The sequence below is a fragment of the Podarcis gaigeae genome (genome assembly GCF_964106915.1).
Source record: "Podarcis gaigeae genome assembly, chromosome: 4".
Classification (NCBI taxonomy): Eukaryota; Metazoa; Chordata; class Lepidosauria; order Squamata; family Lacertidae; genus Podarcis; species Podarcis gaigeae.
The window spans coordinates 47,414,110-47,426,951 of record NC_139677.1 but is presented as its reverse complement, the minus strand read 5'-3'; the positions used below and the strand labels follow the sequence as shown (position 1 = coordinate 47,426,951).

The 12,842-nt window shown below is 40.8% G+C and overlaps 1 protein-coding gene and 1 long non-coding RNA gene across 21 annotated transcripts in view; one reads left to right on the top strand and one right to left on the bottom strand.

Annotated features, from left to right (window-relative positions):
* Positions 1-12,842, top strand: part of DMD (dystrophin) — a 991,104-nt gene that overhangs the window by 362,263 nt on the left and 615,999 nt on the right. For all 20 annotated transcript variants that reach the window (XM_083734089.1, XM_083734109.1, XM_083734093.1 and 17 more), the window contains 2 exons: positions 8,927-9,115; positions 9,421-9,602. In XM_083734089.1, coding sequence (XP_083590215.1) covers positions 8,927-9,115; positions 9,421-9,602 — 371 coding nt within the window. The remainder of the gene's footprint in view (positions 1-8,926; positions 9,116-9,420; positions 9,603-12,842) is intronic.
* LOC310842606 overlaps positions 1-12,842 on the bottom strand; it is a 438,867-nt gene that overhangs the window by 163,627 nt on the left and 262,398 nt on the right. The window lies entirely within an intron of this gene.

Sequence of the window (12,842 nt, the reverse complement as noted above, 5' to 3'; positions counted from 1 at the left end):
GGAGCTCAATAGGCAGCTCTTAGCCCAGCAAGAGGAGACAGAGAGATGCTTAATCTCACTGCCAGCTCTACCTGTCACCTATTTTACAGTGGAATCTTTCCCCTCTAAACTGAGTAGACCTTTCCTCTCAAGCAGTAGTGGCTGGTGGTGTGGGCAGGGCGGCATTATTGACGTGGTTCCCCAACACCCCATATTAGTTGGTTACTGAGAGGGACAGAAGGAAAGGCAAGGCAGCAAGGAGCTTACACTGTGTAGCTACAGCATTGGGAGCATTGTATTCACTTTGAGGGGTTCTGGAATAGCTCAGTCAGTAGAGCATGAGACACTTACTCTCAGGGCGTGGGTTCAAGCCCCACATTTGGCAAAAGTTCCCTGCATTGCAGGGGGTTGGTCTTGATGGGCCTTGTGGTCCCTTCCAACTCTATGATGCTTCACCTATATGTGATGCTTATGTCAGGGACTGACAAGAATAGGAGGATGAAGGGGTCAATGAAAGAGGGGGTGAGAGAGAGAGTAAAGCTGAGGGTGGAATGTGGGGCTGAGGAGGATCTTAGGGAAGGGACCAGTGAGTTGTAGGGTTCCATTTCCCAAAGTAAGGGGAAACTCTCCCATCACCAGTACCTTCACTGGTGCCAGCAGTATCTGCAAGGCGTCTGCCAGCAGCATCAGGAGGAATAGATTGGGAACTGGGTGCAGGTCAGCAAGAGCAAGGGGGAAGGGAGCAAGTTCAGACGTTGAGGGGAAAGCTGTCAGGGATCCCTAAATTCTTATAGCCTGCAGAACTTTCAGATGAGACCATGCCTCCAGAACCCCCCGAGAGGCTCCTCCACCCCCTCCTCCACTGTCTCCATGCTCAAGGAGGAATTTAAAGAGCAAATGTCAATTTGGGTTTTCTCCAGGTTGACATGTGCACTAAAGAGTCAGGGGTTTTGTCTGAGAAAGGAGTGGGGCAAGGGGAAAACCACTCAGACCCATGCTTAAAAGTTGTGGGTCAAGCAGAAAACTGCTCAGATCCCACTTTCTAGGCACAGGACAAACAGACAAACCCTAAATAGCATGTGCCAGCACACTGCATGTCCACAATGAAATAGTGCTGATTTCAGCCTATGGCTTACTGTGATGTTTGAACCAGACAAGAAAGTGTGGTGCCTCATCATATCAGCTCAAATAACATAGATTTTTTTAAATTTTATTTTTTTGCAGCTTACACCGGGGCATAGCATTTGAAACAGTCCTCTATGAGTATAGTATTAAGCAATTCTTCTGAGATTTGTGCAGCAATTGAAACCCCCTTTGCACCAATCTGGAGGGGGTGTTGGGTGGATTGGGCAGAGATGTTCCTCTACGTAGCCCTGGAAGTCTCCACCTATGAAGTGATGCTGGTGCAATCCTGCACCAGGTACAGCTTATGGAAAGACTCCAAATTGGGCATTCTGGGGCATGACTAAGTCAGCCCAGATTTCTCTGGATTCCAAGACAACCCCACTGCTGTCACTTGATCCAGGCCTGGTCATTGCCCCAGCTCCTGGTGCAGAAACTTATTTGTCCCCTGCCTTCTGCGCCAGCCAGTGTGAGTGGACAGACTGCAGAAGCAGCAGTCGCCCCAACTCTCAGTTAAGGACTACCCCTCCCCAGCCAGAGTTTGGATTGCTGTGTTGATTCTGCTAACAACAATATGCAATTATACCTTAAGATAATATTCTTAAGGCTGTAACTGGGTTTGTATATACAGTATTGGATAATCATATATAATATATTAAATATAGCAGAACATTTTTCAATGAAGTTAAAACATTTTTTAAAATGCAATTAAATATTTATTAAAGCTTCTTAATTAACGTAACAGTTTCTGAAGAACATTTGAACATTTAATTGTTCTCTTTGAAAACTCCACTGTTTCAATATGGATAATCGTGGCACTATTATGTACTACATTTATTGTAATATAACCAATGGAGGGTTTATTCTGGAATAATGCTAATCAGGTGGGGACATTTTAATTAGGGATTTTTGCTGGAGTAGGTCAGATCACTAAAACCACTGGCATTCAGCAGGCTCAGGTTGTCTTTTTGCCATTAGGGATTAGATTTATAGCAGATTAGTGTCTAAGAAAGTGACTTGGAAGTAATTTACTGAATTGCTCAGGAAAGCAAGCTGGTAATGTGAAATACAGCCTTTCACATCTGGGCACTGGTACAAATGCAACCAGCAAAATAGTAATAGAATGGTTGTTATTTGGAGTGTGTGTGTGCATAAATATGTGTTTGCCATTAATTTACTTGAGCACTTCATTCCACTTCCTAGAGGATAGGCAAATACTAAACAAGACAGAGTTTGTGGACTTTCAGAGGGGTGCACATTTACAGAGCATGTCTTACTCAGAAGGACTCTGGTGTAAGTATGTATATATAAGATACATAGAGCCTGTGTGGTGTAGCGGTTAAGAGCAGTAGATTTGTAATCTGGTGAACCAGGTTCGCATCCCCGCTCCTCCACATGCAGCTGCTGGGTGACCTTGGGCTAGTCACACTTCTCTGAAGTCTCTCAGCCCCACTCACCTCACAGAGTGTTTGTTGTGGGGGAGGAAGGGAAAGGAGAATGTTAGCCACGTTGAGACTCCTGAAGGGGAGTGAAAGGCGGGATATCAAATCCAAACTACTACTACTACTACTCTTCTTCTTCTTCTTCTTCTTCTTCTTCTTCTTCTTCTTCTTCTTCTTCTTCTTCTTCTTGATAAACAGTTCTTGCAGACATGTAAATAGGATATAAATAGGCATATGCTGATCTAGGTTTTTTCCTGTTATGGAGTGTAATAGATTCATAAAGAGATCTTCAGTGAAATGGAACTCAGAATGTTTGTGGCCTTTTCCCTTTTAGGCTATACTTGAAAATGACCTGACAGACTTTGCTAGAAAGGGATGTCAGCTTGTGGCTGCTATCAGTGGTGGCTGATGGCCATTTACTCTGGTAGGGCAGAACATCAACTGTAGAAGGAGCCAGAAACAATGTAAGGCAGAGCTCACTCTTGATTGTTTTGTCCCTATCTTCCTCTCTGCTGTGTTCTGCAAGGAAAACATTGAAACGAAGGAAGAGGAAGCTGTCATAGGCAGGGACGTCCCCTGGACTGGTTGTAAGTAAGAAGGCAGGAAGATGGGGACTGGTTAAGGGTAGCCTGAAGCTGGTGGACCTGTGCTCCATTCTACCTAATGGACCAGCCTCCACTAGTTGCTATTTTGGATCCTCAGAAGACTCAATTGAATTGAGATCATTTTTTTGTCCTAGAACTACCTATAATAACATAAGATTCACTTCACACCTAACATCTTTAGGTATACACCTCAGGATTTGCTTTCACTCTTTGTCTGTGTCTGATTGCAATCAGAGGCACAATTAGTTGAGTTACAGGAGAGGCCTTTCCAGTGGTGGCACCTATCCTGTGTAATATCGTTTCTCAGGAATCTCCGTGGTCTCCAGTTTTGTAAGGCTTGAGGCAAGTGGTTGAGAAGTTTCCATTTTCCCAGCCTCTTGGTTTTTTAAGTTTTCTTGCATTTCACTGTGATTTTATCATATATTTAAAATTATGCTGCAAGCTGATTTTGTGGGGCATTGCAGTCAAAAGATGGGTTATTAGTTTTCAGAATAACTGCCTGCCTAATCACAGTCGGTTTGCTGAAGTGCAGAAAGGTCTAGTGAATATACAGACCTCTCTGGCGTATTTAGTTTGATGTCATCCACTTCAATAGTTGAGCTTTCTGACTTTACAATTCCCTTTTGGAGTATGCATTTGGATAAGAAGTGATTTTTAGTTTGTGTTTTCTTCCACAGCATGTACAGCTACTTATCATACTATTACCATTTCATCCTTTTCAAGAAAGTTTTCTGTTTCATACTTGTCTTTACTAGACAGTTAGTATATCTGAGAGTAATGTTTGTGTCCCTTTACTGAATATTTCTGGCAAAAGGGGTGGGAAATTTATGTTAAGAAAATTATCATTGTCTTCTTTGTCATCTTCAAAAAAGCGATCTGTGGCAATCTGGAGAAAACCCAAATTGCTGTTTGCTCTCATTGAGCTCTAAAGAGCGGTTTTCCCCATGGGAAGCAGCAGGGCAAGAGGAAGTGTGGATAAGCCCTAATAGGCCAACTGAACAAAGACATGGATAGTTCCCCGGAACTAAAAATGTTCAGGCTACAGTCTGTGACTTTGTGTTTGTACTCCTTAAGCAATTTTCTCTTTACTATTAGACCTTTGTTAAAATTGGACATAAACTATTTCTGATTGAGATGCCTGCTGCTAAGATCTGCAGCTGGAGATATTAGCCCCTGAATGATGGGAAGTCAGTTCTTTTACTCAAGTTATTTGCATCACATTTAAATATATGGTTTTTCATTGCAGTAGTGGCAGAAAGTGTTGGCAGAGCACATAATTTAGGTATTAAATAATAAGGAGTTATACAGAACCTTACTTTTAAAACGTTCTTCCGAAACAAGTTAAAAGATGTTATCTAAATTATTCTTAATGTTGATATCCGTCATCACTAAACTCAGTTTAGGTTTATTTGAATTGGTTTTATTTCACTGTCAGCCTTTTGATCTTGCTTTAACAGTGGATCCTAAAGTTGCTTTCAGTCAATCAGACTTACTGTGAGATTTGGTTAGAAGCAGGAAGTTCTTACTGGACTCATTTCACTTCTTCACTTCAAAGGTAATGTAAGGATCAATAAATGTTGCTTGAAAGAATACTTAAAATTAATTGGAGGATGATCCTCCACCCTTTGTAAATCTGATCCTGTTCTCTAAGCAAAAACCTCTTGGGTTATACATTTGGATACATTTGATTCATTTTAATGCTACTCATTGCATATTTTATTGAGAATTCATAACACGGTAAATTACAAATGGTAGATGGATTAGTTTACAGTGGTACCTCGGGTTAAGTACTTAATTCGCTCTGGAGGTCCGTTCTTAACCTGAAACTGTTCTTAACCTGAAGCACCACTTTCGCTAATGGGGCCTCCTGCTGCTGCTGCACCCCTGGAGCACGATTTCTGTTCTCATCCTGAAGCAAAGTTCTTAACCTGAAGCACTATTTCTGGGTTAGCGGAGTCAGTAACCTGAAGCGTATGTAACCCGAGGTACCACTGTACATCTTTGTCACTGGAAAATAAAGCTGCAATCGATTCAGATGGCATGGATTATTTAAGTCAATTTGGGCAAGACTGAATTGCAACATTACAGATTTATTAACCCTGGATGCACTCTTGCAGGGTTGCATGTTACATTCGACCTCTTTATTTACTAATCGGCTTTGGATCTACGTTGTCCTTTAGATCATCCTCTCTCTGTTCTTGGAAAATGCACATTAAATTAAGGTGGTTTGGTAGCTATGGACTAGCTAATTATCCCATATTCTGTTGTGAGCTTGCAGTAGAACATGTAAATCTTGCAGTAGAACATGTAAATAGCATTGCTGGTGCAAGGCAACAGGTTGCCTCCCTTGCTCTGAGGCAGGAGGATGCTGTATGGATTCTGCAGACAACATCACCAGTGCACAAACACATTGTGCATGTTTTCTGTGCAGGGGTTTTTGAGACTCTAGAAGGTTAGAAATATTAAATTTAATACTATAATAGATAAGCTTTCAGTGCAGGTAAATCTATACTTTTCTATTTATAGGCTCTGTGAATCAATGGAAACAGCTGCCAAGCTTGTCTGATTTTTCTAAGCTTCTGAAAGTCACAGGCATTCTAGAGTCGTATTTACTTTGAATTAAAGTTTTAAAGCCCTTTGAGTCCTCCAGTCTGGACAGTAATATAAAGGATTTTTATTTATTTTTAACGTTCCCCTTACTTCATATACAAATTGTAAAATTGTTATTTTAAAGTTACAGGATGGTTAAAATTAATATTTCTCTCACTGAGAAATATTGAATAATTTGGATTAGTTTGACAGTGATATATTCTGATCTTGATAAATAGGCAGATCCACAAATCTAGTTGTTTTCAAACAAAATAGGAAATGTAAAACTAACAATAGCTCACATCCCCATTTCTCTGTTATCTGTTGTGTTTCTTAGTCACCCTGCAGTGTCACCCCCTTTCCCCATGTTGGTCAAATCAGGATAAATTAGTGCTTTCTTTCCTCTACTTTATTCACCCTACTGAATCAAGGCCACAGTCTCTGAGACTCTATTTTTTAAAAAAATATACTTTTATTAAAGATTTATAAGTTTACAAAAATAAACTCAAGTTGTGTTTTCTACAGATCAGTTTCATTTATTGTAAGACATTAGTGTTGCATGCAGTATTAGGTTAGGGGGGAGAGGGGGGAGGGGGAATGGTGAGTGGGCTCTATTTGACTGGTTAGAGTCACATTTTAGTAGGTCTTTCTATACAGACTGTGAGAGGAAGCTTCCGTGAATCCCCTTCCTCTAGCCTTTCTTTGTGTGTAACATGAACATTAGTGTGGGAGGGATGTAATCTTGGAAATATTTCAGACTGCCCTGAATTGATTAGTTTAAAAATGAATGCACTTAATAATCTTATGTAGCAACCACATATTCTGTTCAGCAGAGATTTTTCATACCATAATAAACTGTACAATCAAAGACAGGCTGTTTTATTACACAGTCCTGATTAGCAAGGAGGTGGAAATAGGAGAAGTTCTGCATCTCCCCTGGTTATGGGTATGTGAGCTTCATGCAGGTACACGCTGTGACATTTGCACGCCAGAGCAATGTAGGTCTTCCCTTTAGGGCTATTTACAACAAGAGAGAAAACTTCACAACCACCACCTCCTCCTCCTTCCCCTTCTTCTTCTTCTTCTTCTGCTTTGGTGATCACTCGTAGCCGAGTAAGATTGTCCCATAAATACAGTTTTAACAATGAGTCCATAAGTGACTGTGGAGGCGAGTTCTAGATCCACATGTCCTTCCACAGTGGGGACATAGGTTTCCGGGCAGGAGTTGATCACGGTGTAGATTTGCTAAGCGTGCCTTCCTCCTAGCATGTTTCTCCCTTGTGTCCTGAGTTTGGGTGTCTTCAAAGCCCATGACACCTTTGGTAAAGTCAGGCCAGTGTTTCTCAGTTGTCAGTGTTTATACTACATTTTTTTAGATTTGCCTTGAGACAGTCTTTAAACCTCCTTTGTTGACCACCAGCATTATGCTTTCCATTTTTAAGTTCAGAATAGAGTAGTTGCTTTGGAATACGATCATCAGGCATCAGTGCAACATGACTAGTCCAACGAAGTTGATGTTGAAGAATCATTGCTTCAACTCTGGTGATCTTTGCTTCTTCCAATACACTGATATTAGTTCGCCTGTCTTCCCAATTTTCGGAGACACCCTTGATGGAATCTTTCAAGGAGCTGGTGATGGTGTTTATAAGTGGTCCATGTTTCACAAGCATACAGTGAGGTTGGTAGTACAATAGCTTTGTAAACAAGCATTTTGGTTTCCCTGTGAATGTCCCGGTCCTTGAACACCTGCATTTCAATTGGGAGGAATTCGCACTCGCAGAGCTCAGGCAATGCTGGATTTCGGCATCAAAGTTGGCCCTTGTGTAAAGATAACTGCCTAGGTAGGAGAAGTGATTGACATTTTCCAACATTACACCATTGAGTTGGATTTGTGGCGCTGCAGAGGGGCTATTTTGTACTTGTTGGTGCGGCACTTTGGGTTTTTGGATGTTGAGTGATAGGCCAAGCTTTTCATAAGCTTCTGCAAAGATATTTAGAATGGTTTGGAGGTCATCCTCTGAGTGTGTGCACACTCAGCCATACTGCTTCCATCGCTCAAGATATACCTACCTAATCTCTCTTTCTTGTGCTTATTGTCTGATCTTGTCTACCCCATTGACTTGTATGGAAGACTGGTATGTGACGTAAACAAATAAATAGGCTTTCCACCTGCCTCATGAAGTGAGAAATTCTATATCCCCAACAGATGTACAGAAGCCAGCTGAGAAGTTTTGTTAGTTTTACTTCCCTCAGACATCTTGGGTCATTCCTTATGAACAGGAACTGACACATATCATCAAAGAAAGAGAGTTGTTTGACTGATATATACACACTATATCTTCAGAGTACATTCTTTCCCTCAAAAAATTGGGGCACTGTAGTTTACCACTCACATTACAATTCCCAGAAACCCTTAACAAACCACAGTGTGTGTTGTGTGTACACAGCAAGGCCGGCCCAATACATTTTGGTGCCTAAGGCAAACTCCAAAATGGCATGTCCCCAAACCAGGGGAGAAGTGAATATCTACATCAGAAACAAGGAAGCAATAAAGATTAACATCAGGCTCTTCTGCCCCTGTGGATCCTGCTGCCTGAGGTGGTCACCACACTTTTCCTCATGGGTGGGCTGGCTCTGGAAGGCAGTCAGAGTTCTGAAACTAAGGGAAGATGCTTTCATTTTACAATCCCCTTGCTGCAGACTTACACTTGTATATTGACACACACAGTTTTCAAAAACTGTAAATTGCAGTCTCAATAAGTATTAGGGAATTATTTTAGCCCACTGTTGCATGCATGTAAACTTTAATTTAAAATATTTTCTATTGCATCTGGGTAGCATTGTTTGCATGCAGATAAAATGTAATTGCTTGGACATCATACTGAGATCAATAAATTAAGGAGGTGAGCTCTACACAGTTCATAAAAATTAGATATATTTATATACTTGAACTTATAACAGGGGTGTGCATGAAGAATGACTTATAGTTTATTTTTTATTTATCTGTGCTTTCCTCCCAGTCCCTTTGCTCAGTGATATTTCAAAGAATGTTCATAAGGATTTTGATGCCAAAGGGAAACTGTTAGGTAGAATTAAAACAACTGCATTCCATTTAGTAGGCTAGAAGAACTATTTGATCCCAGATTAATTGGATGTTGCTCAATAAGCCTTTTTCCCTTTTTTGTGCAGCGTTTGGAAACACATGAACAGAGATTATTTGCAACTTCACCCATGGATACAGAAGTAGATCTGGAAGGCTACCAAACTGCATTAGAAGAAGTACTCTCATGGCTTCTGTCTACTGAAGATTCTTTGCAAGCACAAGGAGATATATCCACTGATGTAGAAGAAGTTAAAGAGCAGTTTCACACCCACGAGGTATGTGTGAACAACACAGATTGAAAAACCAACATAAACACTTCACCATCTGCTAATTGCTGATCTTTTATCTGTTTTGCGCATTAAGACCAAAAGCTTGATATTCAATTGGTACTTTGGTCTTCCTTTTGCTCTTGCTCAAAAGACTGTGTTCTAGCAACAGCCAAATTTGTTTGTATTAAAAAGTCTAAAATTGTTGTCAAAACATTTTATTGAATAAAGTTTAGAATTTTCAATAGAATCTGTAATTTCTAAATACATCTTTCTTTCTCTGGTGGTAATCTTTGTTAAAATTGTTTTTGAAGGGTTTTATGATGGAATTAACAGCTCACCAGGGACGTGTTGGTGATGTTTTGCAAATAGGCAGCCAACTTCTGTCATTTGGGAAGCTTTCAGAAGATGAAGAAAATGAAATACAAGAACAAATGAATCTTCTTAATTCACGATGGGAAAATCTCAGGGTCACAAGTATGGAAAAACAGAGCAAGTGAGTAAATATAAACTTGGGCAAACACTTGTAATTGGTGCAAATATTGTTGCAGGGTGTGCTGTTTGGTTCAGATTTTGTTGTATTTCTCTTGCTTTGCTGCAATTTCATGAGCGTCAAAATTGATTGTAAGAGAATGGAAGTGGAGCACAACAGATGGACAAGAGCCACAGATCTGCAAGCTCACATTTTAAAAGGCCTTATTGAGAGAAGTTTCACACTCAATACAAATGTTATTCCCACATAAACTTTTATCTTGTTATTGCACTTTGTTAGGAAGGGAATGGGGACTTTCCATACCTTTGCTATCCCTATCTATGTGAATAAACAGCCTTGGCAGTTTCAGAACTGGCAGTCAAAAGTGTAGGAAACAAGCACGACAACTTGCAGTCCTAACGCAGAAAGAAAAGTATGATCTGATAGGTATCAGTGAGACCTTGAGTCTCATGATTGAAAGTCAGCACTTGAAAGGTATACCTTGTTCAAAAGGAATATATCCAACATAAAAGGATGAGGAATTGCATTATATGTTAAGAATATATATGCCAGTATGGAAACACCATTGAAAGAATCTGAGTAGCAACTGAAGGAAAGCAAAACAGCATACTACAGACTGTTCAGCCAGCTAGAAAGCACAGCTGATCCTTTCCTGAATAACTCTAGGGCTATTTCAAGCAGCCTAATATCTGCCTGAAGTCTAACTGCTGAGAATGGAACATTTTTAAAGATCCCACAATCAGACTCCTCTCCCCTATGCCCCCTGGGGCAAGAAGGCCATGGATTTGAAGGAAGAGTCAGAGAATCAGAGGGAATCACTGTCAAAGATGTCCCATGGATTCCTCACTGCCCCAGAAATTTTGATACAGGATGTAGGTATATGAAGTTGTCTTGCCATTCTCCAACTCTTATATGTCCATCCCAGAAGTTGCAATCTAGCATTCTTCAGAAGTAAGGCCCCTTGAGCTAAAGAGGCTTCTCCCCACTAGGGTTGGTTGGTTGATTGAATCAATCAATCAATCAATCAATCAATCAATCAGGCTGGTACTGAAGCAAGATTCAAAACTTTTGTCAGGAGTTGAGCCTCTTGAATGTCATGCCTTACTTTACCTCTGTTGGATTTAGCTTATCAAAGCATGGGCATGCTCTGTATGGATTTTCCTTGCTCGTTCCTTCTCTTTGTCACTTGACTGTGATTGCTGTGAACCTCCTGTTTCACTAGAACCCTTGTTCTACATGGATCATCATCTGGAACAGAACAATGTCCAATTAATTCTTGCCTAGTCTTGCTGACAATTTAATCTCTTAGAAGGTAAAGAAAGCGGCAAGGGACTCTACTACTCTGGACTTATACCTGACCAACAGCAAAGAACTGGTTGATAAGCCTTCAGATAAGTGCTCATGCCATCTTGGAGTTCACAAGAGCAAGGGATGTGAAAACTGAAGCTAGTCAGATGTGTGCCCTGTGCTTTAAGTGAGTGAGAGCGGTTCCAAGAGCGATAATCAAAGCCATTTCTGATTTAGTTCAACTGAAATTTTACTTCAGAATCACACAAATCTGACAGAACCTAAGATAAAAAACAGCCTAGAACAGTGTGATGATAAGCTGCTTTAAACTATGATGAGATTAATGGCATAATTATCGTTTATAGTAGAGCTCGATTAATGGAGCTCCCATATTGCAATGAGAGTTTGTCATATATTTGTAGGTTTCTTTTTAAAAGCAACTTCGTTTTTTTTTAATACAGTTATGGTTGATTATGTCATTTCAACTGGGTGTACTGCTTTCTATTCCAGTTCCAAAACTATAATTTCCTGTTCTCTCCTCACCTTTTGTTAAGGAAAAAGGTGTATTGTTAAAATAGTACAAGACCCATACTTACATCGGAACAAAAGATTTGACAGTATTGCCAATCAAATACACAGTGTTTAAATAATTTCAGAATTGCAAGGACTGATGAAAAATACTGCCTGTTTAAAAACGGAACAGTCATATTTATGTACTTAGAAAATAGGCATGTGTTCTGTGGATGTATTTAAAACACTATTATTTAAATAAACTTGGCCCTAGTTGTGTGTTCACAGTGTCCTCAGACAGGTCAGCATTAAAATTTGGTGCGTTTTGATATCAGTTGTTCTGTGCTTCCCTTGAACATTAGGTATCTGTAGCTTGAGTTTACAGATTGATTCCAGATTCACAAGGTCACAGAGATCAGTTGGGTTTAAAAAAAAGCTGCCAGCTCACTGGTAGAAACTATTCTTAAAATGGGGTTAGCATGTTTTAATTTGTAATTAAGAACATAAAATAGTCCTGCTGGAACAGTCCAGATTTTGTTAAACATCCTGCTTCCAACAGGATGCCTCGAGGAAGTCTGCAAGCTGCATATGAAGGTGAGCACTACCCTATGGTTGCCTCTCTGGCAACTGCTTGCCAGTGGTGATATTGCCTCTTAATGGGGAGGTTTCATTTAGCTTCCATGAATTTGTCTCATCACCTTGTAAAGCAAGGGTAACTATTGTTGCAAGCACATTTTTCTGGCCCTCCCAGACTACTCTGATTTCAGTAAAAAGGTTAAAGGATCCCTGCCCGTTAAGTCCACTCACGGACGACTCTAGGGTTGCGGTGCTCATCTCGCTTTATTTGCCGAGGGAGCCGGCGTACGGCTTCCGGGTCATGTGGCCAGCATGACTGAGCCGCTTCTGGCGAAGCAGAGCAGTGCACGGAAACGCTGTTTACCTTCCCGCCAGAGCAGTACCTATTTATCTACTTGCACTTTGACATGCTTTCAAACTGCTAGGTTAACAGGAGCAGGGACCAAGCAATGGGAGCTCACCCCGTCGCAGGGATTCGAACCGCCGATCTTCTGATTGGCAAGCCCTAGGCTCTGTGGTTTAAACCACAGCGCCACCAAAAAACTTGATTTAAAGTACACACAGAACTGTGGTGGGCATACTAAAGGGGATGTATGTTTCCCCGACCACAGTCATTGGATAAACTATTTTCTCTGTGTGTGTGCACACATGTGTACATGGCAGTGTGTTCTGACCACATCCACCACTGGTATGTGGCCCCACGTGGTGGGGCCCCTGGGTGACTGCAGTCCTGGTGCCAAAAAGAGGATTAGCCACTCCTGTTTTAAAGCAAGCCATGCTGGTGAGTGTCACCATCTTTGGTGCCAGCTGTTTCTTTCTTTTGTGCTATGTAAAGAATTACTTTTATTTGCCTCTCCTGTAAACCAATTT